At 50.4% G+C, this 23,240-nt stretch overlaps 1 protein-coding gene across 1 annotated transcript in view; it reads right to left on the bottom strand.

Moving 5' to 3' along the window:
• SLC4A9 (solute carrier family 4 member 9) overlaps window positions 1–23,240 on the bottom strand; it is an 890,846-nt gene that overhangs the window by 55,935 nt on the left and 811,671 nt on the right. Inside the window, exon 21 of the mRNA XM_075344573.1 lies at window positions 12,937–13,025. Coding sequence (XP_075200688.1) covers window positions 12,972–13,025 — 54 coding nt within the window. The 3' untranslated portion in view covers window positions 12,937–12,971. The remainder of the gene's footprint in view (window positions 1–12,936; window positions 13,026–23,240) is intronic.

Genomic DNA, 23,240 nt, shown 5'->3' with positions numbered 1-23,240 from the left:
GGTCATCGATTGGGAAACTAAGGAAATATCCTTCCCACCGCAGAATATTCCGACCATTAGTCCAACTGTTCCGGTTCCAGTACCACCAAATACGGAGAGCACTGTACAGGTACCTGTTTTACCCCCGGTTTACCGTGACTTCGCTGATATATGCGACAAAAGAAAAGCCGACCGACTTCCCCCGCATAGACCGTATGATTGCCCCATAGACTTACTCCCAGGGGCGGAGATTCCGTTTGGTCATGTCTACCCGTTGGCGGCACCTGAGCTAGCAGCACTAAAAGAGTATATTGATGAAAGCCTAGCCAAGGGATTTATTCGTCCGTCTACCTCACCCGCAGGGGCACCCATCTTTTTCGTGAAAAAGAAGGAGGGGACTCTGAGACCCTGTATTGACTACCGGGAACTGAATAAAATAACCATCCGGAACCAGTATCCGTTACCGTTGATTCCTGAGCTATTGGAGAGGGTCCAACAGGCAAAAATATTCACCAAATTGGACCTCCGTGGGGCATATAATCTGCTTCGTATACGTCCCGGAGACGAGTGGAAGACCGCGTTCCGATGTCGGTACGGACATTTTGAGTACCTAGTGATGCCTTTTGGACTTTGTAACTGTGGCGCCCCTGACCTGGTCAGGCACCACAGAGTATTGCACCCATGCGGGGACAATGCCTCCAGGTAATCTCCAAAGGCCAGGATGAGGAGCACACACAAACACATAGTGACCAGGTCTCCCACACCACTAGAGGGGACCCTTGGGTAGCCAGTAGGGGTTAACTTTCAATTCCCAGCTAGGGGTGTGTTCAGAGGCTGGTTGCTAGGAAGCAGAGAGAGAAGTAGAAGGAGTCTGGAGGAAGAAGTTGAAGTGTGTGGAAGGGAGCAGAGGAGCTCTCGTGTCAGACAGGTCCTGAGGAGTGCAGTAGCTGAAAGCGGGGGAGAAAGGAGTACCGTGGGTCGGCCTGAAAATCATCCAGAGAGAAGGGTGGCTGAGTACGGAGATCCCGGTATCCGAGCACACAAGGGGAACTAGGTCCCCAGTACAGGCAGCAGATCATCCAGAGCTGCTTAACCTACAGGTGGAGGGGGGTACTTCATGCCCTCACCACGACTACACAGAGCTTGAGCCAAGCAGCAATCACCAGGCCCATAAGGGGACAGGGCCAGAAGCCATCCCACCAAGGCCACGCTGCCGGCAGACGAGCCAGAGAGAGGGGAGCAGGGTGGTAACAGCTTCCCTGGAGGGGTCCTACCACGCTTCAAGCAAAGGATCCTCCTAAAACAGAAAGAGTGCAAGGAAGGCGAGTGGACAGCTACCCTCAGAACGGCCTCCTGGAATTCCTGGTTCCACCTGGTTATCACAGTGTCGCCCGGGCATCTCACCGTGACCTCCAAACAGTGAGTAAACACGTTGAAAGACTTCTTGGACTGTGTTTGAGTCATTCTGCGACCTGTGGTCCCACACACATACACCGGGGCCTGGGGCTTGCCTCACTCTCAGGGGGCTAATATACTGACTGCACCCACCATCAGCCCCAGGCATCCCTTAATCTGCAGTGGCGGTCCCCGCTGACCGCAATACTGAGAGTGGCGTCACGACAATCCTAAAAGAAGGTTCCCTACCTGTGACCAGACTGTTCCATCCACGTGGAGTCCCTGAAGGTACTGCACCGACACATACTAGCGGGGCTTCACAACTTCTGGCGTCACGAACAGGATAAGGACTAGACCTGTTCAGACAGGTGACCGTGTGCCTCAGAGGTCCGACCGCAAAAATTGAACCGCCGCCATATTGCCATCTTCAAAAGCGCGCGCTGCAGCCCGCGTGAGGGAGAAGAGCACCGCCCACGAAGAGGTGTGGCCGCCCCAGAATCCCCACATTTCAGAGAGCGTTCTGACCCAGGAAGTGGAAAGGGAGCGCGCAGATTTTTGAAGAAAAATGGACGCTGCAGGAGGTAATGCCCCTGGTCAGGGCGACGCAGCCCAAGCGATGCCAGCCCCCGTCGCGCTGGACGCAGCAGCGCCTGGTGCCGGTGCCGCGGTCGCAGCCGCGCCGGCTGAAATCTCCCCCATAATGCCAGTTTCCTTGCTGTATGTCCCAGGAGCGCAATGGCTGCCCCAATACGCCGGTAAAATAGACACGCTGACCGGGTTTAAGAAGAAGATCAACACCCTGCTAGACATGCACGCGATGACTGGTAAGCAGAGGGCCGCTGTGGTGCTGGGACAATTGACTGAAGCAGCAGAATTGGAGGCTGAGTCCTGGACCAATGATGACCGGAGCTCTGTTGAGACCATCTTTGCCAAACTAGCAGCTGCTTTCGAACACCGCACCGAGGGAGAGCTGAGGACGGACTTCTATAACTGCTGGCAGAAGCCCCAAGATAGCATAAGAGCCTATGCCCTCAGGCTGCAGGCTGCACTACGGGCTCTCAAGCTGGTGGACCCTGTCAGTGATCAGGAAGGAAACCGGATGATGAAGGAACAATTCTTGCGGGGCCTGCGCTCTCCTGAGGATGGGAAGCAGATGAAGCTGTGGTCCCTGGAACACCCTGACGTGGACTTTGCCATTCTGAAAGACAGGGCAGTGAAAGCACTCCAACCTCCTGTGGACACAGACCCCGTCGCACCAGCATGGCCTGCCAGTTCCACGGCTGCAGGAGCGGAATCCTCCTCGCAGACCCTAATAACTGCAAAAGGACTCAATGCGCCAGCAGAGACCATAAGTACGCTATCCTCCCAGGTGCAACAGCTCACTAAGGATGTCGCACAAATCCTGAAAGCAATGCAGTTGCCCTCAGAAACCAAAGTCCCTCATCGGATCCTGCTAGCTGACAGCCCAGAGGACGTCCCTTGGATGCGGAGGAGAAGAGGTCCCCCAACCCGAGGCAGGAGCAGTGATCGCTATGACTCATCTGGACAACCCATCTGTCGTCGTTGCCAGGAGGCGGGACACTATGCAAGGGCCTGTCCTTTAAACGAGCCAAACCTGGGGCCGGGGGCCAGTCCTCAGGATTAAGAAGATCAGGCCCAGGTCGCTGCTGTGATCAGTACGTGGGTGGACGTCCTGTCCTGTCCATTGTCCTGGACGGGATCCCTACCCCGGCATTATTGGACACCGGCTCTCAGGTCACCACGATCCCGTATGTCCTTTATCGTAGGTTTTGGTCGGACGACGATCTCCGACCACCGGACCCCTCCCTCACCATCTATGCTGCCAACGGACAACCTATAGACCAGATCGGGGTCAAAGAGGTAACCATAAAGATGGGAAGGCAGGAAATGAAGGGACAAGGACTGATTGTTGTGGACACTGATATTAGAGAAAGGAACCCGCAAATGATTTTAGGCACTAATGTCATAGAAAATTGCCTAGGGGAAGTGTTGTTGTTGCTTCACCAGATTGTTGAAGGTGCTGAGGGCAGGTCGCAAAGAGCCTTGCAAAAGGAGATCCGAATCATTCTGAGGAAGCAACAGGTAAAACAGACTGGCGGTGAGATTGGTAGTGTACGGGTGATGGATGCAAACCCCATTGTGATACCCCCACGGAGTGAAATGATGATGTGGTGTAGAGCAGCGGTAGGTCTCAGAGGACAAGATTACCAGGCTGTACTAGAGCCCACTCATTCAGACCACTGGCCCACGATTCTGACAGCCAGGGGGGTAGTTGATGTACACAAGGGACGAGTGCCTGTACGAGTGTTGAACTGTGGGGAGGAGGAAGCCAGACTGCCAAGGTACGCTACCATAGCCAAACTGTTTACATGCTCAGATGACGCCATAACACCTGTAGGTCCCCTGACACAAGCTGACTCAAAAGAGGGCGAGACCTCCCAAAAGCAGTTAGAGGATTGGTGCCAGAAACTACACGTGGGGACTGACTCTACACCCGACTACCAGAAACATGGGGTTTACAGGGTCGTGCAGGAATACGAGCAGGTCTTTAGTAAGAACCCACTAGACTTTGGTAGGATCAAAGGGGTGCAACATCACATACCCACAGGCAGTCATCCTCCCATTAAGGAAAGACATAGGCCTATTCCACCAGCCCATTACCAGCGCACAAAGGACATGCTGAAGGACATGAAGGAGGCAGGCGTCATAAGGGACAGTTGTAGCCCCTGGGCGGCTCCCCTGGTCCTGGTAAGAAAGAAGGATGGCACGATGAGGATGTGTGTGGATTACAGACGGATAAATCAGATAACACACAAGGATGCCTACCCTTTGCCAAGGATAGAGGAATCCCTCGCTGCCTTGAAAACCTCTAACTACTTTTCTACCCTAGATCTTACTAGTGGCTACTGGCAAGTATCTGTAGCAGAAGAAGATCGGGAGAAGACGGCCTTCACCACCCCAATGGGCCTCTGTGAGTTCAACAGCATGCCATTTGGACTCTGCAATGCCCCCGGGACCTTCCAGAGGCTTATGGAATGCTGCCTAGGGCACCTCAACTTTGAAACCGTCCTGCTCTACCTGGATGATGTCATCGTGTACTCCAAGACCTACGAGGACCACCTGAAACACCTGGCTGAAGTCTTTGAAGCACTATCCCGATATGGAATGAAGCTGAAACCATCCAAGTGCCATTTACTGAAGCCAAAGGTCCAGTACCTAGGTCACGTGGTCAGTGCAGAAGGAGTAGCACCGGACCCAGAGAAGGTCACAGTCATCCAGGAATGGCCCACACCTACTACCGTCCGGGAGGTACGTCAGTTCCTTGGCTTGGTAGGCTACTACAGAAGGTTCATCAAGCGCTACACGAAAATGGCAGCGCCTTTGCAAGAGCTCCTGGTAGGCCACCCAAAGAAGAAAGGAAAGATCTCCGGCCCGCCATTTCACTGGGGAGAAGCAGAAGAACACTCCTTCAGACAGATGAAAGGGGCCTTGACGGGTGAAGAGATCCTAGCCTACCCTGACTACGGTCTGCCATTCGTACTGTACACAGATGCCAGTAATGTGGGACTGGGAGCAGTGCTTTCACAGGTGCAGGGAGGCAAAGAGCGTGTGATTGCTTACGCCAGCAGGAAGCTCAGGCCTACTGAAAGAAACCCAGAAAATTATAGCTCATTTAAGCTAGAGTTCCTGGCCATGGTATGGGCTATCACAGAGCGGTTCAAGCACTACCTGGCAGCCACCAAATTCACTGTCTTCACGGACAACAACCCCCTGACCCACTTGGACACTGCTAAATTGGGTGCCATGGAGCAGCGTTGGGTAGCCCGGCTGGCGAATTATGACTTTACTGTCAAGTATCGAGCTGGCCGCAAGAACGGCAACGCAGATGCTCTGTCCAGGATGCCTCACCTAGCAGACGAGGGTGAAGATGTAGATGATCTTGAAGAGATTGAGCTGCCAGCGTTCCATCGCCATGGAGCAAAACAGTGCCGGCAGTTGCGTGCCAACCGCCAAGAGGTGACCCTGAACCCACTACCTCACTACAACTGGAAGGAGACCCAGGAAAATGATCCAGCGGTAGGCTTGGTAAAATAACTGATCAACCAGCCTGGCGCCAGCCTTGACAAAGGAGCCCCAGCTGAGGCACAGTACCTATGGAAGGAGAGGGGTCGATTATTCATCTATCAAGACAAACTTTACAGGAGCATCATTGACCCGAGGACGCATGAGAAGGTGTGGCAAGTGATTGTACCACAGAAGGATACGAGGATGGTGCTAGAAGCCTATCACAATGGTGCAGGCCACTTTGGTTGGAAGAAACTGGAGGCCCTACTTAAAGTAAGATTCTACTGGGTGGGCATGAGATCTGCCCTAGAGAAGTGGTGTCGAAACTGCGGGCCCTCCAATCTTAGAAGAAAAGACCAGCCCAGCCAGAGAGCACCACTCCAGCCAATCCAAACTAAACGGCCCCTGGAGATCGTGGCCCTGGACCATGTAAAGTTGGCACCCAGCAGACAAGGCTACAACTACGCTCTCACTATGGTTGACCACTACTCCAGATTCCTGGTGGTAGTACCAGTCAAGGACTTGACCGGTCAGACTGCAGCCAAAGCGTTCCAGACACATTTCTGTCAACCACATGGCTATCCAGACCAAGTGCTCACTGACCAAGGACCAGCCTTTGAAGCTGAAGTGTTTAAGGAGTTTTGTAACCTTTACGGCTGCAAGAAGATCCGTACCACGCCTTACCATCCTCAGACCAATGGCATGTGTGAGAAGATGAACCACATCATTCTCGACCTTCTGAAGACTCTCCCACTAGAAGAACGAAGTCAGTGGCCAGAAAAACTGCCCGATCTAGTGGACATGTATAACAACATCCCTGTGAGTTCCACGCACTGCACACCGGCATACCTGATGAGGGCCAGACCAGGGAGATTGCTAGTAGATCTGGAAATGGGAGTTGAGACCCCTGAAGACCATCAACAAGGTGCTGATTGGGATTCCAACCGCCAAGCCCAATACAAGAAAGTACAAGAGTGTGTGGAGCGAAGCCTGACTCAACAGCGTGAGAAACAAGAAAAGGCCTACAATCGAAAAGCACCTGCTGTTCCTTTGATGCCAGGAGATATAGTTCTCAAGAGAAAGAGAAGACATCATAAACTTGACAATCACTGGGAAGAAGAACCCTATACTGTGTTACCATCGACGCTTAGCAGTGAAAAGACATGCCTTATCAGCAAAGATGGAGGAAAAACAACAGCTGTCGTTTCTAGAGATCGCTTAAAGAAATGTCCTGAACAACTAAGAATCCCTGAAGAAATTCCCAACCCTTTGCCAGTTCAAGAACCAAAAGAAAAGATGATCCATACTGTACTTGGAGATTTTCCAGCAAGTTGGCCTCAATACAATGGAGCAGTAGTTATTCCGGTTATTACATTCCCTCAATCTGGAGAAGTAAGAGACCCAGAAGAACCTGTTCAGAACCTGGAAGAGCCAAATGTAGCTGAAGCAGAAGACCATGCACTGGTATCAATACCTAGTACACCTATTATTCACATTGAGACACATACATCGGGTGGGAGGACACAACCTCAGACAGATGACAGTATAGTACTGCGTAGATCAACCCGCAGCAACTTTGGTCAGCTCCCATTACGCTATAGAGAAAGTACAGTTTAGTTCAAAGTGACGGTATGAAAGGTAATGTTTAACCTGTTTATAGTTAAGTAACGTTTAAGCGAAATGTGCCCACAAGGACTATTGTGAGACCTCCTTAAAATGTTAGACCACTGGTTATGAACTGGCTTTAACCACAAACTTTGCATTGTAAAAAGTTGCCTCCTTGGTATCAACCACAGAGTCTGCCTGTTGAGGGGCATGGCTCTGCACCAACAAGGGGGCACGCCTGTTTATGGGGCCTGCCCTCCAACACTCGGAAGCGGGTACGCCTGTTTATGGGGCCTACCTTACACCACTCCCCTCAGGAGAGGAAGATTGGAGGAAAGGTCTGGGGAATGTGATGGCCCAGCCCTGGTCACCAAAAGGACCGGCGACCTACCTCCTGGAGGTTTTTGGGTGGGGTTCGGACATGTGGGTGGTTGGTGGCGGAATGGTACCTGGCATGTTTAAATGTAAATAATTGCCCCTGTGTGGGAAAAGTTTGTATTTACCTTTTTCTTTCTCTTGTCTTTGCAGCCCGAGGACGTGCTGATGATAACTAAGGGGGAATGTGGCGCCCCTGACCTGGTCACGCACCACAGAGTATTGCACCCATGCGGGGACAATGCCTCCAGGTAATCTCCAAAGGCCAGGATGAGGAGCACACACAAACACATAGTGACCAGGTCTCCCACACCACTAGAGGGGACCCTTGGGTAGCCAGTAGGGGTTAACTTTCAATTCCCAGCTAGGGGTGTGTTCAGAGGCTGGTTGCTAGGAAGCAGAGAGAGAAGTAGAAGGAGTCTGGAGGAAGAAGTTGAAGTGTGTGGAAGGGAGCAGAGGAGCTCTCGTGTCAGACAGGTCCTGAGGAGTGCAGTAGCTGAAAGCGGGGGAGAAAGGAGTACCGTGGGTCGGCCTGAAAATCATCCAGAGAGAAGGGTGGCTGAGTACGGAGATCCCGGTATCCGAGCACACAAGGGGAACTAGGTCCCCAGTACAGGCAGCAGATCATCCAGAGCTGCTTAACCTACAGGTGGAGGGGGGTACTTCATGCCCTCACCACGACTACACAGAGCTTGAGCCAAGCAGCAATCACCAGGCCCATAAGGGGACAGGGCCAGAAGCCATCCCACCAAGGCCACGCTGCCGGCAGACGAGCCAGAGAGAGGGGAGCAGGGTGGTAACAGCTTCCCTGGAGGGGTCCTACCACGCTTCAAGCAAAGGATCCTCCTAAAACAGAAAGAGTGCAAGGAAGGCGAGTGGACAGCTACCCTCAGAACGGCCTCCTGGAATTCCTGGTTCCACCTGGTTATCACAGTGTCGCCCGGGCATCTCACCGTGACCTCCAAACAGTGAGTAAACACGTTGAAAGACTTCTTGGACTGTGTTTGAGTCATTCTGCGACCTGTGGTCCCACACACATACACCGGGGCCTGGGGCTTGCCTCACTCTCAGGGGGCTAATATACTGACTGCACCCACCATCAGCCCCAGGCATCCCTTAATCTGCAGTGGCGGTCCCCGCTGACCGCAATACTGAGAGTGGCGTCACGACAATCCTAAAAGAAGGTTCCCTACCTGTGACCAGACTGTTCCATCCACGTGGAGTCCCTGAAGGTACTGCACCGACACATACTAGCGGGGCTTCACATAACGCTCCCGCGGCATTTCAACATCTAGTTAACGATATTTTTAGGGATATCATGGACCAATTCATGGTGATCTATCTGGACGATATCCTAATCTTTTCTGATTCTCTACAGGAACACCAGGAGCACGTCAAGACCGTACTTACCCGTCTGAGGGAAAACCACCTGTACATTAAGCTGGAGAAATGCGAGTTCCACTGCTCACAAATACAATTCTTAGGTTATGTCATCTCTCCTCAGGGACTAAACATGGAATCTAGCAAGATACAAGCCATTCTGGACTGGCCGGAACCGGGAAACATCAAGGAGGTACAACGCTTTGTCGGTTTTGCCAACTTTTACCGACGCTTTATCCGTAACTTTTCAGAGATTGTCCGTCCCATCACTCTGTTAACCAAGAAAGGACAGAAGTTTGTGTGGTCCGCCCAGGCCCAGGAAGCATTCCATCGTCTCAAGGTATGTTTTACCTCAGCGCCAATATTAGTCCATCCGAATCCCGCACTTCCCTTTATCGTGGAGGTCGACGCTTCCGACTATGCATTAGGGGCCATTCTTTCTCAAAGGACTGGGGACAAGAGTCTCTTGCATCCGTGTGCCTTCTTTTCCCGCCGGTTGTCCCCTGCAGAAAGGAACTACGACATTGCGGACAAGGAATTATTGGCGATTATTTCCGCTTTCAAGGAATGGAGACACCACTTACAGGGAGCCGCGCAGCAAGTGATAGTACTCACGGATCATCGTAATCTGGAATTTCTGAAGTCTGCCAGGTGCCTGTCTCCACGGCAAGCCCGTTGGAGCCTATTTCTTAACCAATTCAATTTTGTCGTTACATACCGTCCAGGTTCACGTAATGGGAAAGCCGATGCCTTGTCCCGAATCCACGCCGTGGACTCCGTGCCTGGAACCCCGTCTCAGACCGTGTTATCGGATGCCAATTTCGTTGGAGTACTCCAGGACCAGGACTTGTGGAAGGACATCAAGCTGGCCTATGATGGTGACGTATTTCTTGCTGCCCCCCCGAATGATGTAACGCTTGTTCTTCGGAATGGTGTGTGGTTGAGAGAGCGACGCATTTATGTCCCGGAGTCCGTAAGACTTCGGGTTCTCAAGTTGGTCCATGACTCCGTGTTGGCTGGTCATAGGGGGGTACAGAAGACGCAAGAATTTCTGAGCCGTTTTTTCTGGTGGCCTACCTGTTTAAAGGATGTGAAGGACTATGTCCACTCATGTGTGGTTTGTGCCCGGTGCAAGGTCCCTCGTGTGGCTCCTACGGGACTCCTCCAACCGTTACCCGTGCCATCTCGCCCTTGGGGGTCTATCTCCATGGATTTTATTGTGGAGTTGCCAGTCTCATGCGGACACAATACCATTTTAGTGGTGGTAGATCGATTGACTAAAGCTGCTCACTTCATTCCGTGTACCGGTCTTCCCTCAGCCGCAGAGACAGTGGATTTGGTTATCCAGAACGTATTCCGATTGCATGGGGTACCAGACGAGATCATCTCTGACCGGGGCGTGCAGTTCACGTCTAGATTCTGGAAGGGGTTTTGTACGGCACTCCAGATTGATGTCTGTTTGTCTTCTGCATACCATCCTCAGACAAATGGGCAAACCGAACGGACGAATCAAACCCTGGAACAATACCTTCGATGTTATGTCAGCCATCTCCAAGACGATTGGTTGAAGATGCTTCCGTTGGCGGAGTTCTCATATAACAACACTCAGAGCAGCTCCACTAAGGTAACGCCCTTTTTCGCTAACTTGGGTTACCATCCGAATGTTTTGCCTAGGTCACCGGTTGCGGTTTCGGTGCCAGCGGTGGAGGACAGATTGACAGAGCTACGACAAAATCTGGAGGTTCTGAAGGACACTGTGGCTACGGCCCAGGAGCGTTACAAGAGGTCGGCCGACACTCACCGGAAACCGGCACCCATGTACAAGGTAGGGGACTCTGTATGGTTGTCCACCAAAAACCTGAGATTGGGTGTTCCTTCGCAGAAGCTGGGACAAAAATTCATCGGTCCATTTAAGATCACCGGGATCGTGAGCCCTGTGGCTTGTCGGCTACGGTTACCGCACCATCTAAAGGTACACCCGGTCTTTCATGTGTCTCTCCTCAAACCTGTCTCCCCTAATACGTTTCGTGGTCGTGTTGTGCCTCCTCCTCCGCCTGTGATGGTCGACGGCGAGGAGCAGTTCGTGGTTGAGGACATTATTGACTCCCGGCTCCATCGTCGTCGGCTTCAATATCTGGTACGTTGGCAGGGGTACGCCCCCGAGGACGATTCCTGGGAACCGGTGGGTAACATTCGGGCACCCCGGAAGATCGCTCAGTTTCATCGACGGTTCCCGGACAAGCCGGGCCCTGATCCGTCCTGAGGCCGTCTCTGGGGGGGGGGAGTAATGTCAGGTGTCCAGGTTTTCCAGTTCTCTTTTGAATGAGCTTGCCCTCAGTTAACATGGAGTTTAAGGTTCTGTTGCCCTACTTCCTGTCCAGCTGCTTAAAAGGCCGCCTCTCAGCCCAGTCCAGTGCCTGAGTATACTGCTTGCTGTGTGCTCCTGCTTTGCTGCTGCTAATCCTGATTGCTTTTGGATCCTCCTAAAGACTACCGACCGACCGACTCTGGACCTTACCCGGTTTCTCAAGCTGTGCCCGGATTCCGTCTGCCATCTTCAGTCAGCACTCTGCCCGGTTCTCTCTGGTTCGTAACCACTCTGGACAATCATCCCGTACGGACACTCCTGGACTTTTACCGCTTGCCCCTTGTGTCCCGGCTGCTGCGCATTTAGGCCTTCCGGGGTGATTGCCGGACAGTCCCTGTATAGGGGTTCGCTCTGGTGGTCTCCCTGGGGGAGTCCGGTGCGTGGCCCCGGGAATTCCCTCCGCTCCGTTTCGGGAAGGTATTGTGTGTATTTGTATTGCTGTGTTTGTTCCGTTGTTATCTACCGTGGTTACAGATTATAAAACATCTTGTATCAAAGACTCGTCTCTGCTGATCATTGCCCTACGCTATCGAAATCCTCAGAACATATAATAAGTATTACAGTGTCAATGACTGCCTTCTGGACATCTGTCAAGTCAACAGTATTCCCCGTGACTGTGCAGCCTACTGAACCAGACAAAGGGACCAATTTAAACACTTAGGAAGCTTTTGCAGGTGTTTTGTGGTAATTATTCTACATTTCTGAGATAATGACTTTTGGGTTTTCATTGTCTGTAAGCCATAATTATCAACAGAAATAAACACTTGAAATAGATCACTCTATTTGTAATGACTCTATATAATATATGTGTTTCTCTTTCTGTCTTAAATTACTGAAATAAATTAACTTTTTTATGATATTCTAATCTATTGAGATGCACTTGTATGTCACATGTCAAAATGAAGCTAAAGTAAATATACCAGCCTCATTAGGTCATTGAGCGTTATGTAAGAATGCATGCAGTTTGTATTGTGAAATCTGGTGACAGATGTGCATTAAGTTCAGTTTGTCTTTTCATGAGCTCCAGATTCTGCACAAGATGCTAATACATGTACTCTAAGCACAGAGCCTACACAGGATAAAGCTGGGCAGAACAACAATGAAGTGATATGATAAGGACACATCATGACAGTGTTCTACTACTCTGGCATTTTTATCCTACCCATTTATGGATACAGAGATTATGCCTCTACTTTGTTTGCATTGAGAACATAGTCCTTTTATTCACCCAGAATTTTATACCTCAAGCAATCAACCTATCCATGGAATAGGTGATAAAGGATATGTTGCACTCCAACCAATTACTAGAGAAAGGTGGAAGTGCATAAAAAATGTGCTTAAATGGAGGGTCAGTTGAATAATTGAGTGCCAGTTGAGCGATCCTGCTGTGCTCTGTTCCAAGTCTAAGGGACTGATGGAAGTAGCTCAGGACCCCTGCTTCAGTGTATTTAGGGACTCGTTGATCATATATTTTGGTAAATGTACAGTTCAATAGATAACCCTCTTTCGGGTAGGGGCGCGCACTGCTGAAAATTTCTGCACCTAAAAACTGCACCTTGTGGCCGGAAAACACACCAAAAAAACCATGTGTTTTTGGTGCATGTTTGTTTCTTGCGTTTTTTATCTCTAAAAGTTCTATTGACATGAGTTTCTCATCCGCTGTATATTAGTTATAAAATATACAATACCGTTCAGCAGAAAGCAGTCTGTTGTACACCTGGTTACTACAATTTATATTCATATCTTACCATTTCTCTTTGCAGAAGAGGGCTACATCTCTGTGCTAATTTACTGAAATGTTAATTTCGGGGGCTTTCTCTTGATATTTTAACTCCGTCTAAAGCATAGAAGAAAAAAGAAAGCATTTACTTTGACATATTCCTTGATTAAAAAAAAACAATATTTAATTTTAATATTTAATTCAAGTAGCAATAAACATTTTCCTACAAATCACAGAATAAAAAACAAAAGTTATTTAAAGAAAATTTACAGTTAGTTGTATTTAGTTAAAAGTAAATAGAATACATGCACCAGCCTGAACCACAAAAGATTATTAGATGGTAACCGCAGTAACTCACTCTGGATGTTTAAAGGGAATCCGTCACCAGGTTTTTGCCATCTAATCTGAGAGCAGCATAACATGTGGCTGTGTAGGGGGCTGTGATTGGACCATAAACATTATATAAGGGGCTCTGAATGGAGCATATATATCATATAGTGGGCTGTGACTGCAAACACTTAAGGTTCCATGTGGCTAGGATTCACTCGGATAGGCAGCAGAAGATCCAGAGCTAGGCGCACTGAGTAGCATATTCCATGTGGATGCTGGGGACAGAGGAGAGCGCGAACTTCACTCATGCTATCTTCCCTGTATGCACAAGAAGTGACAGTGAGTGTGCATGCCGATGCATGCACGCTGCCCACAAGCAGAATTCTTAAAGGGCCGGCGACAAAGATTTAAAGGGCCAGTGCCCGAAAACCGGTTTTGGCAACTACCCACAAACATGTCTGCTGTACAAATCAGCAGAGATTTGCAGTGATCACCGCTGGCTGCCCGCAGCCAGTCTTGATGGCTTAGAATGTACTGGTACGGCCCGCGGTCGTTAAGGGGTTAATACAATCAGTACTTTATCAGCAATAGATTGTCACTTCAGGACTAGGTGTAGTGTGCCAGGCAGTCCAGCTACTCTGTGTAACCCAGCCCTCACAACTTATTGGCAGTTTGCTGATTATGTATTGTAGAGTATACACAGAAAGCTGCTAATAAGGGATGTGGGCAGGATTATAGCATCCAGCAGCTCAGCATTCATAATATTGCACAATCTACAGCAGAAAAACAGGGAGTTTTTGTGGCATGAGATATATTTAGGATATATTTTATATTATGAGGCAGTGGCTGCCATCATATTATATACAGAGTTGTGGGGCCTCATACTACATATACATAGGAGCTGTGGGAACCATCATATTATAAATAATGTGAATTTGGGCCGTCATATTATATATAGGGGGGTGAGGGCACAACACACCATATACATATATTGAGCAGCTGTAAGAAAATCATCTAATATATAAAGCTAAGTGTATGTGGAGCACCCCACAGGGTCTTGAATACTCGTCAGCAGGCTGGTGAGGGTCGGGGTTGTCACGGGTGGCCCTGCCCAGCTTCATAACCCAGAGGTGTCCACGAAAGGGAAAGTGGAGAAGGATGAATGAGGTTGAGGATGTTGGGAGTAGAGATGAGCGAACCGGTCGCGGTTCGGCTCGAGCTTGGTTCGTCGAACGGAGGTCTAGTTCGAGTTCGGTGAACCGGTTTGGCGAACCACTCGAACCCATAGGAAACAATGGGAGGCAATCACAAACACATAAAAACACCTAGAAAACACCCTCAAAGGTGTCCTAAAGGTGACAAACAACTCACAACACAACACAAACACATGGGAAAGTGACAAGAACAAATACTCATGCGAAAACAGAAGAGCTGGACAAGAAAAAAGAGGAGGAAACACAGATATAGGCATGGAATGCCCTTCTAAAATGATGTAAAACACCGCAAGGTGACTCAAAGTGGAGTCTCCCTTTTTTCCAAAAATTGGGCCACACAGTCACCCCTTCAGTGGCAGCACTTGTGCCCAAGTTGTACACTTAACAGGTAGATTTGCATCAAGCACATTCAAAAATACGCCATCCTTAACTGTACCCAGGATGACACCGGGGTGGGTAGCAAAGTCTTTGCTGATCCGCGATCTGTTCATCTTGGATCATTTTTAGAAACACTGCAAGCAAGGGTCACTCCAAGCGGAGTCTCCCTTTTTTTCCAAAAATTGGGCCACACAGACACTCCTTCAGTGGCAGCACTTGTGCCCCAGTTGTACACTTCACAGGTAGATTTGCATCAAGCACATTCAAAATACACAAGCATTTACTCTCCCCAGGATGACACAGTGGTAGTAAATTCCTTGTGGATCCATGACTTGTTCATTTTGATGAACTTTAGTCTGTCCACATTGTCACTGGACAGACGCGTGCGCTTATCTGTCAGCACACACCCAGCAGCACTGAAGACACATTCAGAGACAACGCTGGCAGCTGGACACGACAAGATCTCCAAGGCGTAAGTGGAGAGCTCTGGCCATTTTTCAAGATTTGAAGCCCAAAATGAGCAAGGCCCCATTTGCAAAGTCATGGCATCGATGTTCATTTGGAGATAATCCTGTATCATCCTCTCCAGCCATTGACTATGTGTCAGACTTGTTGTCTCTGGTGGCCTTGCAAAGGATGGTCTAAAAAAATTATGAAAAGATTCAATAAAATTGCTGTTACCAGCACCAGATACAGTGCTGCTGGTACGGATAGACTATTGAAGATGATGAGACAGTCCCATGTTTGTCAAGTTACAACTGGGAGATTCACTCCGTGCACCACGGTTGTTTGGTGGAAAAGCCGAGCTAAGATCAAGTAACAGCTTTTGTTGATAGTCCTGCATACGTGCGTCCCTTTCTATGGCTGGAATTATGTCACAAAAATTTGGACTTGTACCGGGGATCTAATAGTGTGGCAAGCCAGTACTCATCATCACTTCTAATTTTGACAATACGAGGGTCATATTGGAGGTAGTGCAGCAAGAAGGCGCTCATCTGTCTTGCGCAGCCATGCGGACCAAGTCCACGCTGTGTTTGTGGCATAGAGGTGCTAACCGTTCTTTCTTCCTCTGACATCTCCCCCCAACCTCTTTCAACTGAAATTTGACCAAGGTCTCCCTCATCTGCTGAGTCTTCCATGTCCATGGACAGTTCGTCCTTCATTTCTTCATGTTCTCCTGCACCTTCCTCAACATTTCGCCTGCTACCATGCGCCCTTGTTGATCCCTGTCCCCCATGGTCCCATGCCTGCCGCCTTGGTGATGATGAACGTCTGGACCTTGGTGATGTTGTTGTCCCTTGCGCATATGAATCCTCCTGTAGTTCCTCCCCTTCCTGTTCTCCCACCCCATGACTCCGAATAGTGTTTAGCGTGTGCTCCAGCATGTAAATGACTGGAAGTGTCATGCTGATAATGGCATTGTCAGCGCTAAACATATTCGTCGCCATGTCGAAACTGTGCAGAAGGGTGCATAGGTCCTTGATCTGAGACCAATCAATCAGGGTGATCTGCCCCACCTCTGCATCTCATTGGCCCAGGCTATACGTCATGACGTATTGCACCAGGGCTCGGCGGTGCTGCCACAGTCGCTGTAACATGTGGAGAGTTGAATTCCAGCATGTCGGCACATAGCATTTCCGGCTGATGAACCGGCAGGCTGAAAGACTTCTGGAGCGATGCAAGTCACTCAGCTGCGGCAGTTGAACGGTGGAAGTGAGCAGACAGTTTTCGTGCCCTGTTCAGAAGGCCATCTAGGCCGGGATAGTGTGTTAAAAATTGCTGGACAACAAGGTTCAACATGTGAGCCATACAAGGCACGTGTGTCAGCTTGCCCAGGCGAAGGGCCGCACCCAGTTTGGCAGCATTGTCGCACACGGCCTTACCAGGCTGCAGGTTGAGTGGAGACAACCATTTACCAAACTCAGTCTCCAGAGCTGCCCACAACTCAGCCGCTGTGTGACTCTTATTTCCAAGACATTACAAGATAAAGACCGCCTGATGCCGTTGCGCTCTGCTGCCAGCATAGTAATGAGGGGTGTGTGATTCCTTCTGCGCAGTTACAACGCTGGTGGCCTGACCAGGCAGGCTTGGGGCGGAGGTGGAGGACCCAGATGAGGTTGAGGAGGCAGAAGCAGAAGAGGAACTTGGACAGACAGAGGATTGACACACAAGTCGTGGGGATGGCAAGACTTGTGCAGCAGACCCTTCACCATCTATCACCATAGTTACCCAGTGCCCAGTCAGCGACATGTAACGTCCCTGTCCATGCTTATTGGTCCAAGTATCTGTGGTGAAATGCACCCGTTCACACACAGAGTTTCTCAAGGAAGCGGTGATGTTGTGTGCGACATGCTGGTGTAGCGCAGGCACACCTTTCTTAAAGAAGTAGTGGCGACTGGGCATCTGGTACTGGGGCACATCGACAGACATAAGGTCTCTAAAATCCTGTGTGTCCACCAGGCGGAAAGGCAGCATTTCGGTAGCCAAGAGCTTACAGAGGGATAAAGTCAACCTCTTAGCTTTGTCATGTGTCGCAGGAAAGGGCCTTTTATTTGTCCACATCTGAGGGACAGAGATCTGGCTGCTGTGTATAGACGGTGTTGAGTAGGGTGTCCCTGGAAAAATGCAGGTTTGTGAGGAAAGTGCAGGCGTAGACATGATGTTTCCTTCATCCAACGTTGGTGCTATCGATGTCTGAGAGAGCTGTACACACGCACTTGTTTCCCCTTCCAAACCAACTGACGATCTACCAAGCAAACTGCCTGTTGCGGTTACAGTGGTGGAAGTTGTGCGTGGAAAACCAGGGGTGACAGCTGTCCCCACAGTCCTAGAAGATGAAAAGCGCGTGGATGTACTGGAAGGGGCAGGCGGTGGATGGTTCGCTCCGCTAGGCCGCATTGCAGCACGGTGACCTTCCCACTGGGACATATGATATTTATTCATGTGACGATTCATGGAAGAAGTTGTCAAACTGCTGCGTTTTTGGCCTCTACTAACAGATTCCCGACAAATTTTACAGATCCCATGATTTGGGCGATCCTTTGCAAGGTCAAAAAAGGACCAGGCTAGGCAAGGCTTAGAGGACATGCGACCTGCTGAGCCACCCCGACTAGTGCTCAGAGGCAGAGTGGTGGCTGAGGATGCAGTTGTAGACGTGCTACCAGTAATCCTCCTCTGTCTAGGAAGGCACAAGGTAACTTCGTCGTCAGTTGCATCCTCCTCCACCACCTCTGTTGACCTCCTCGAGTGCCTGACTGTGGGTTGACAGTAGGTGGGATCTAGAACTTCCTCATCAAGCGTTGTGTTTGCACTTTCCTCATCCTCAGACCGAGCCTCTTCCTGCCCTGATCGAATATTTAAGTTGTCATCCCAATCTGGTATCTGCAGCTCATCGTCATTAGTATGTTCCTCATTGTCTATAACAAGGGGCAAGGGGCAAGGGGCGGACCGCGGGCCACATCCGGCCCGCCTACTCTGTGACCGGCCCGCCTGGCTCCGGGCGTCCTTGCTGGCCGGTCACTGATGAGGGCAATCTGACCTGTTGTTCGGAGCTCCAGGCTCCGGGCGGCCCGTGGTCAGATTGCCCTCATCACACGCTGCGTGCCGGCGTGCAGGGAACAGAGGACAGATCTTGCAGCGCCGCACAGTGCAGCAGCGGAATGCAGGAATCTGTCCTCTGTTGCCTGCCGGCACTTTCTCTGTGACACACACGCGCGCCCTGATGTCGTCAGTACGGCGCGCGTGTGTGTCATTTGAAAAGTTCCCGCCCGGCAGGAGAAGAAGATGCAGCAGCCGGGGCCTCTATGGAGAGAGGAAGGAGCTCAGCGGGGGGCCGTACAAGAGAAGAAGGATGTCAGCGGGAGCCCGTACAGAGGTGCCTGAGGAGGGAAAGTGAGTGCTGACTAGTAACCTGAGGGGACAATGGGGGGAGTGGAGTGGAGTGGAGTGGAGTGGAGTGGAGTGGAGTGGGGGGGGTAACTGGTGAGTAATATTTGGGTGTAGTGATGTAGTATATGGCAATGCAGTTTTACAGGTGTAGTATATAGGGGTCTAGTGATGTATATGTGGATGTAGTGATGTATATTACAGGTGTATATAGGGGTGTAGTGATGTATATTACATGTATATATGGGGGTGCAGTGATGTATATGGGGGTGTAGTGATGTATATTACAGGTGTATATAGGGGTGCAGTGATGTATATTACAGGTATATATGGGGGTGCAGTGATGTATATTACAGGTATATATGGGGGTGCAGTGATGTATATTACAGGTGTATATGTGGGTGCAGTGATGTATATTACAGGTGTATATAGGGGTGCAGTGATGTATATTACAGGTATATATGGGAGTGTAGTGATGTATATGGGGGTGCAGTGATGTATATTACAGGTATATATGAGGGTGTAGTGATGTATAATACAGGTATATATGGGGGTGCAGTGATGTATATTACAGGTATATATGGGGGTGCAGTGATGTATATTACAGGTGTATATGGGGGTGCAGTGATGTATATTACAGGTGTATATAGGGGTGCAGTGATGTATATTACAGGTATATATGGGGGAGCAGTGATGTATATTACAGGTATATATGGGGGTGCAGTGATGTATGTTGCAGGTGTATATGGGGGTGTAGTGATGTATATGGGGGTGCAGTGATGTATATTACAGGTATATATGGGGGTGTAGTGATGTATATTACAGGTATATATGGGGGTGCAGTGATGTATATTACAGGTGTATATGGGGGTGCAGTGATGTATATTACAGGTGTATATAGGGGTGCAGTGATGTATATTACAGGTATATATGGGGGTGCAGTGATGTATATTACAGGTATATATGGGGGTGCAGTGATGTATATTACAGGTGTATATGGGGGTGTAGTGATGTATATGGGGGTGCAGTGATGTATATTACAGGTATATATGGGGGTGCAGTGATGTATATTACAGGTGTAGATGGGGGTGTAGTGATGTATATTACAGGTGTATATGGGGGTGTAGTGATGTAGCATATGGGGATTGTTTGTGTATATATGTATATAGTGTTTGTGTGTGTGTAATATATATTGTGAGGTAGCACGGTCGGCTGCGCAGCAGAAGACACGGGATCCAGGCATTAAGGTTCACAGCACACGGTTTTAATGTCCAAACAAAAGTCCATAACAAAATACATGTGCCTCTCCAGCAGAGACTCAGGGAGTTCTGTTCACTCCCTCACACCCGGCACACCTGCCCTTGTTCCTGATTCTATTTAACCCTTCCTTCAGCCTGTAGGGAAACAGCATTAACCCTAGAGTGGATTTACTTTCTATCATGGAGTGAGCACAACCGGGGCGAGACATACCGGCCGTCATAGATAACCCCGGTCACAGTCTCACATACCCCCCCCCCCCTCAGTTCAAGCGTGCGGGGTTGAACTCCCGCCATCAAACACGGGCCGCGGGACAAGGCATCGGCGTTGCCCTGCAACCTACCGGCCCGGTGTTCAACCGTAAACCGGAAGTTTTGCAGAGAAAGGAACCACCGGGTAACCCGGGCATTCCGTTCCTTGGCGGACCTCATCCAGACCAGTGGAGAGTGATCCGTCACCAAGCGAAACTGCCGTCCCAGCAGGTAATAGCGTAGGGACTCCAAGGCCCACTTGATCGCCAGGCACTCCTTCTCCACTACGCTATAATTCCGCTCGGGAGGGGTGAGCTTCCTACTTAAGAAGGTGACGGGGTGTTCCTCCCCCTGAACCATCTGAGACAGCACTGCCCCCAGGCCGATCTCCGAGGCGTCAGTCTGTACTATGAACTCCTTCCGGAAATCAGGGTTGACCAGAACGGGCTGTCCGCACAGGACCTCCTTCAGGGCCCGGAAGGAGTCCTCGGCCTGCGGAGTCCAGCGCACCATGACGGACTTCTTGCCTTTGAGAAGGTCCGTCAAGAGGGCTGATAGTCCCGCAAAATCCTTTACAAACCTCCTGTAGTACCCCATGATACCCAGGAAGGCCCTAACCTGCTTCGTGGTCAGGGGTCTAGGCCACTTCTGGATCGCCTCAACCTTGTTAATTTGGGGCTTAATCACTCCTTGGCCTATCACGTAGCCCAAGTAGCGGGCTTCCGTGAGTCCCAATGCACATTTCTTGGGATTGGCTGTCAATCCGGCTGTTCGAAGCGCGTCCACCACCGCTTGTACCTGTTCCAAGTGGGTCTGCCAATCGGAGCTGTAAATAATGATGTCATCCAGGTACGCTGATGCATACGCCTGGTGGGGTTCCAAAACTAAGTCCATCAACCTCTGGAACGTGGCCGGAGCGCCATGTAACCCAAAAGGCAAGACAACATAGTGGAAGAGACCCTCCGGCGTAACAAAAGCGGTTTTCTCCTTGGCGGACTCCGTTAGTGGCACCTGCCAGTACCCTTTGGTCAGGTCGAGCGTGGTAAAATATCGCGCCTGTCCCAGCCTATCAATCAGCTCATCCACCCGGGGCATGGGGTAGAGATCGAACTTGGATATTTCGTTCAATCTCCTAAAGTCATTGCAGAACCTTAAGGAGCCATCGGGTTTTGGTATTAGGACAATCGGACTAGCCCATTCACTCCGGGATTTTTCGATGACCCCCAGGCGTAACATTGTCTTTACTTCCTCCGATATGGCTTGTCGTCGAGCCTCCGGTACCCGGTATGACTTCAGGCGTACCTTCAGGTCGGGCTCGGTGACAATATCATGTCGTATCAGACTGGTCCTACCGGGCAGCTCGGAGAAGACATCGGGGTTCTGCTGAACCAACCGTCTGGCCTCTCGCCTCTGTTGCTTGGTGAGGGCTTCTCCAATCCTTACTTCCGGTTCGTCCTCTCCGGAGGTCGCTGGAGCCAGATGTGAACGACCCGAAGAGGAGGGAGGTGGGGAAAAAACAGCCATCAGGCTTTCCCGTTCCTGCCAAGGTTTTAATAGGTTGACATGGTATATTTGTTCAGGTTTCCGCCTACCGGGCTGCAATACTTTATAGTTAACCACCCCTACTCTTTCCTTTATCTCGTAGGGGCCTTGCCACTGAGCCAGGAATTTGCTCTCCGCCGTGGGGATCAATACCAACACCCGATCCCCGGGTTTAAAGGTCCGCACGGTGGCTTGTCTATTGTAGCGGCCGCTTTGCGCGGCCTGAGCCTCCTGTAAATGCTCCTTCACAATTGGCATGACCGCGCTTATGCGGTTCTGCATACCCAAAATGTGTTCAATCACACTTTTATGGGGGGTGGGCTCTTGTTCCCATGTTTCCTTTGCCAGGTCCAACAATCCCCGGGGATGTCGCCCGTATAACAATTCAAAAGGTGAAAACCCCGTGGATGCCTGTGGCACCTCTCGTATGGCAAACATCAAATAGGGAAGCATCATATCCCAGTCTTTCCCGTCTTTTGAAATCACCCTTCTTAGCATGATTTTCAGGGTTTTATTGAAACGCTCGACTAAACCGTCCGTTTGAGGATGATACACAGACGTACGCAACTGCTTGATCTGGAGTAGCCGGCATAGCTCTTTGGTCACTTTAGACATGAATGGGGTCCCCTGATCCGTAAGGATCTCCTTGGGCAATCCCACCCGGCAGAACACAGCAAACAACTCCCGAGCTATAAGCTTTGCTGCAGTATGTCTGAGAGGTATCGCCTCGGGATACCGGGTGGCATAGTCAACGATCACTAGGATGTGTTGGTGCCCTCGAGCGGACTTTACGAGGGGCCCCACCAGATCCATCCCTATCCGTTCAAAAGGGACTTCTATAATGGGTAACGGTACCAACGGACTGCGAAAATGGGTCAGGGGTGCGGTAAGCTGACACTCCGGGCAGGTTTCGCAGAACCGTTTTACCTCCCCAAAGACCCCGGGCCAATAGAACCTTTGCAATATTCGCTCCTGCGTTTTCTTGACCCCTAGGTGGCCACTCATCAGGTGTTTATGAGCCAAGTCGAGGACCCGCCGGCGATGCGGCTGGGGCACCACCAACTGTTCTACCCCTACGCCCCGTATTTCATCTACCCGGTAGAGTAAATCCTGCTTAAGAGCGAAATGGGGGTACCTTACCTGGGCACCGGGCAGCTGTGCCACCCCGTCAACTACTGTCACCCGACTCCGGGCATGTATTAACGTAGGGTCCTGGAGTTGGGCTGTCCCAAACGTATCCGGGGACGCCTCCAACTCCGGGATGGGCTCGACCGTCTCAGCCTCTCCTGCCAATACCTCTAGGGGCGACCTATCGGGTTCACACTCTGTCCCTATCATGGTGACCCCTACGGCAGGTGTCCCGGATTCAGGATTGTAGGGCTCAGGTCCCGGACCGACCAATATCTGAGGGGACTTAGGGGGTCCCCTCCATAAAGTCCAAAAATAGGGCAGATCCCTTCCTAGGATCACGTCAT

The sequence above is a fragment of the Anomaloglossus baeobatrachus genome, chromosome 4 (assembly GCF_048569485.1).
Source record: "Anomaloglossus baeobatrachus isolate aAnoBae1 chromosome 4, aAnoBae1.hap1, whole genome shotgun sequence".
Taxonomy (NCBI): Eukaryota; Metazoa; Chordata; class Amphibia; order Anura; family Aromobatidae; genus Anomaloglossus; species Anomaloglossus baeobatrachus.
This window is presented reverse-complemented; position numbering and strand designations above follow the sequence as displayed.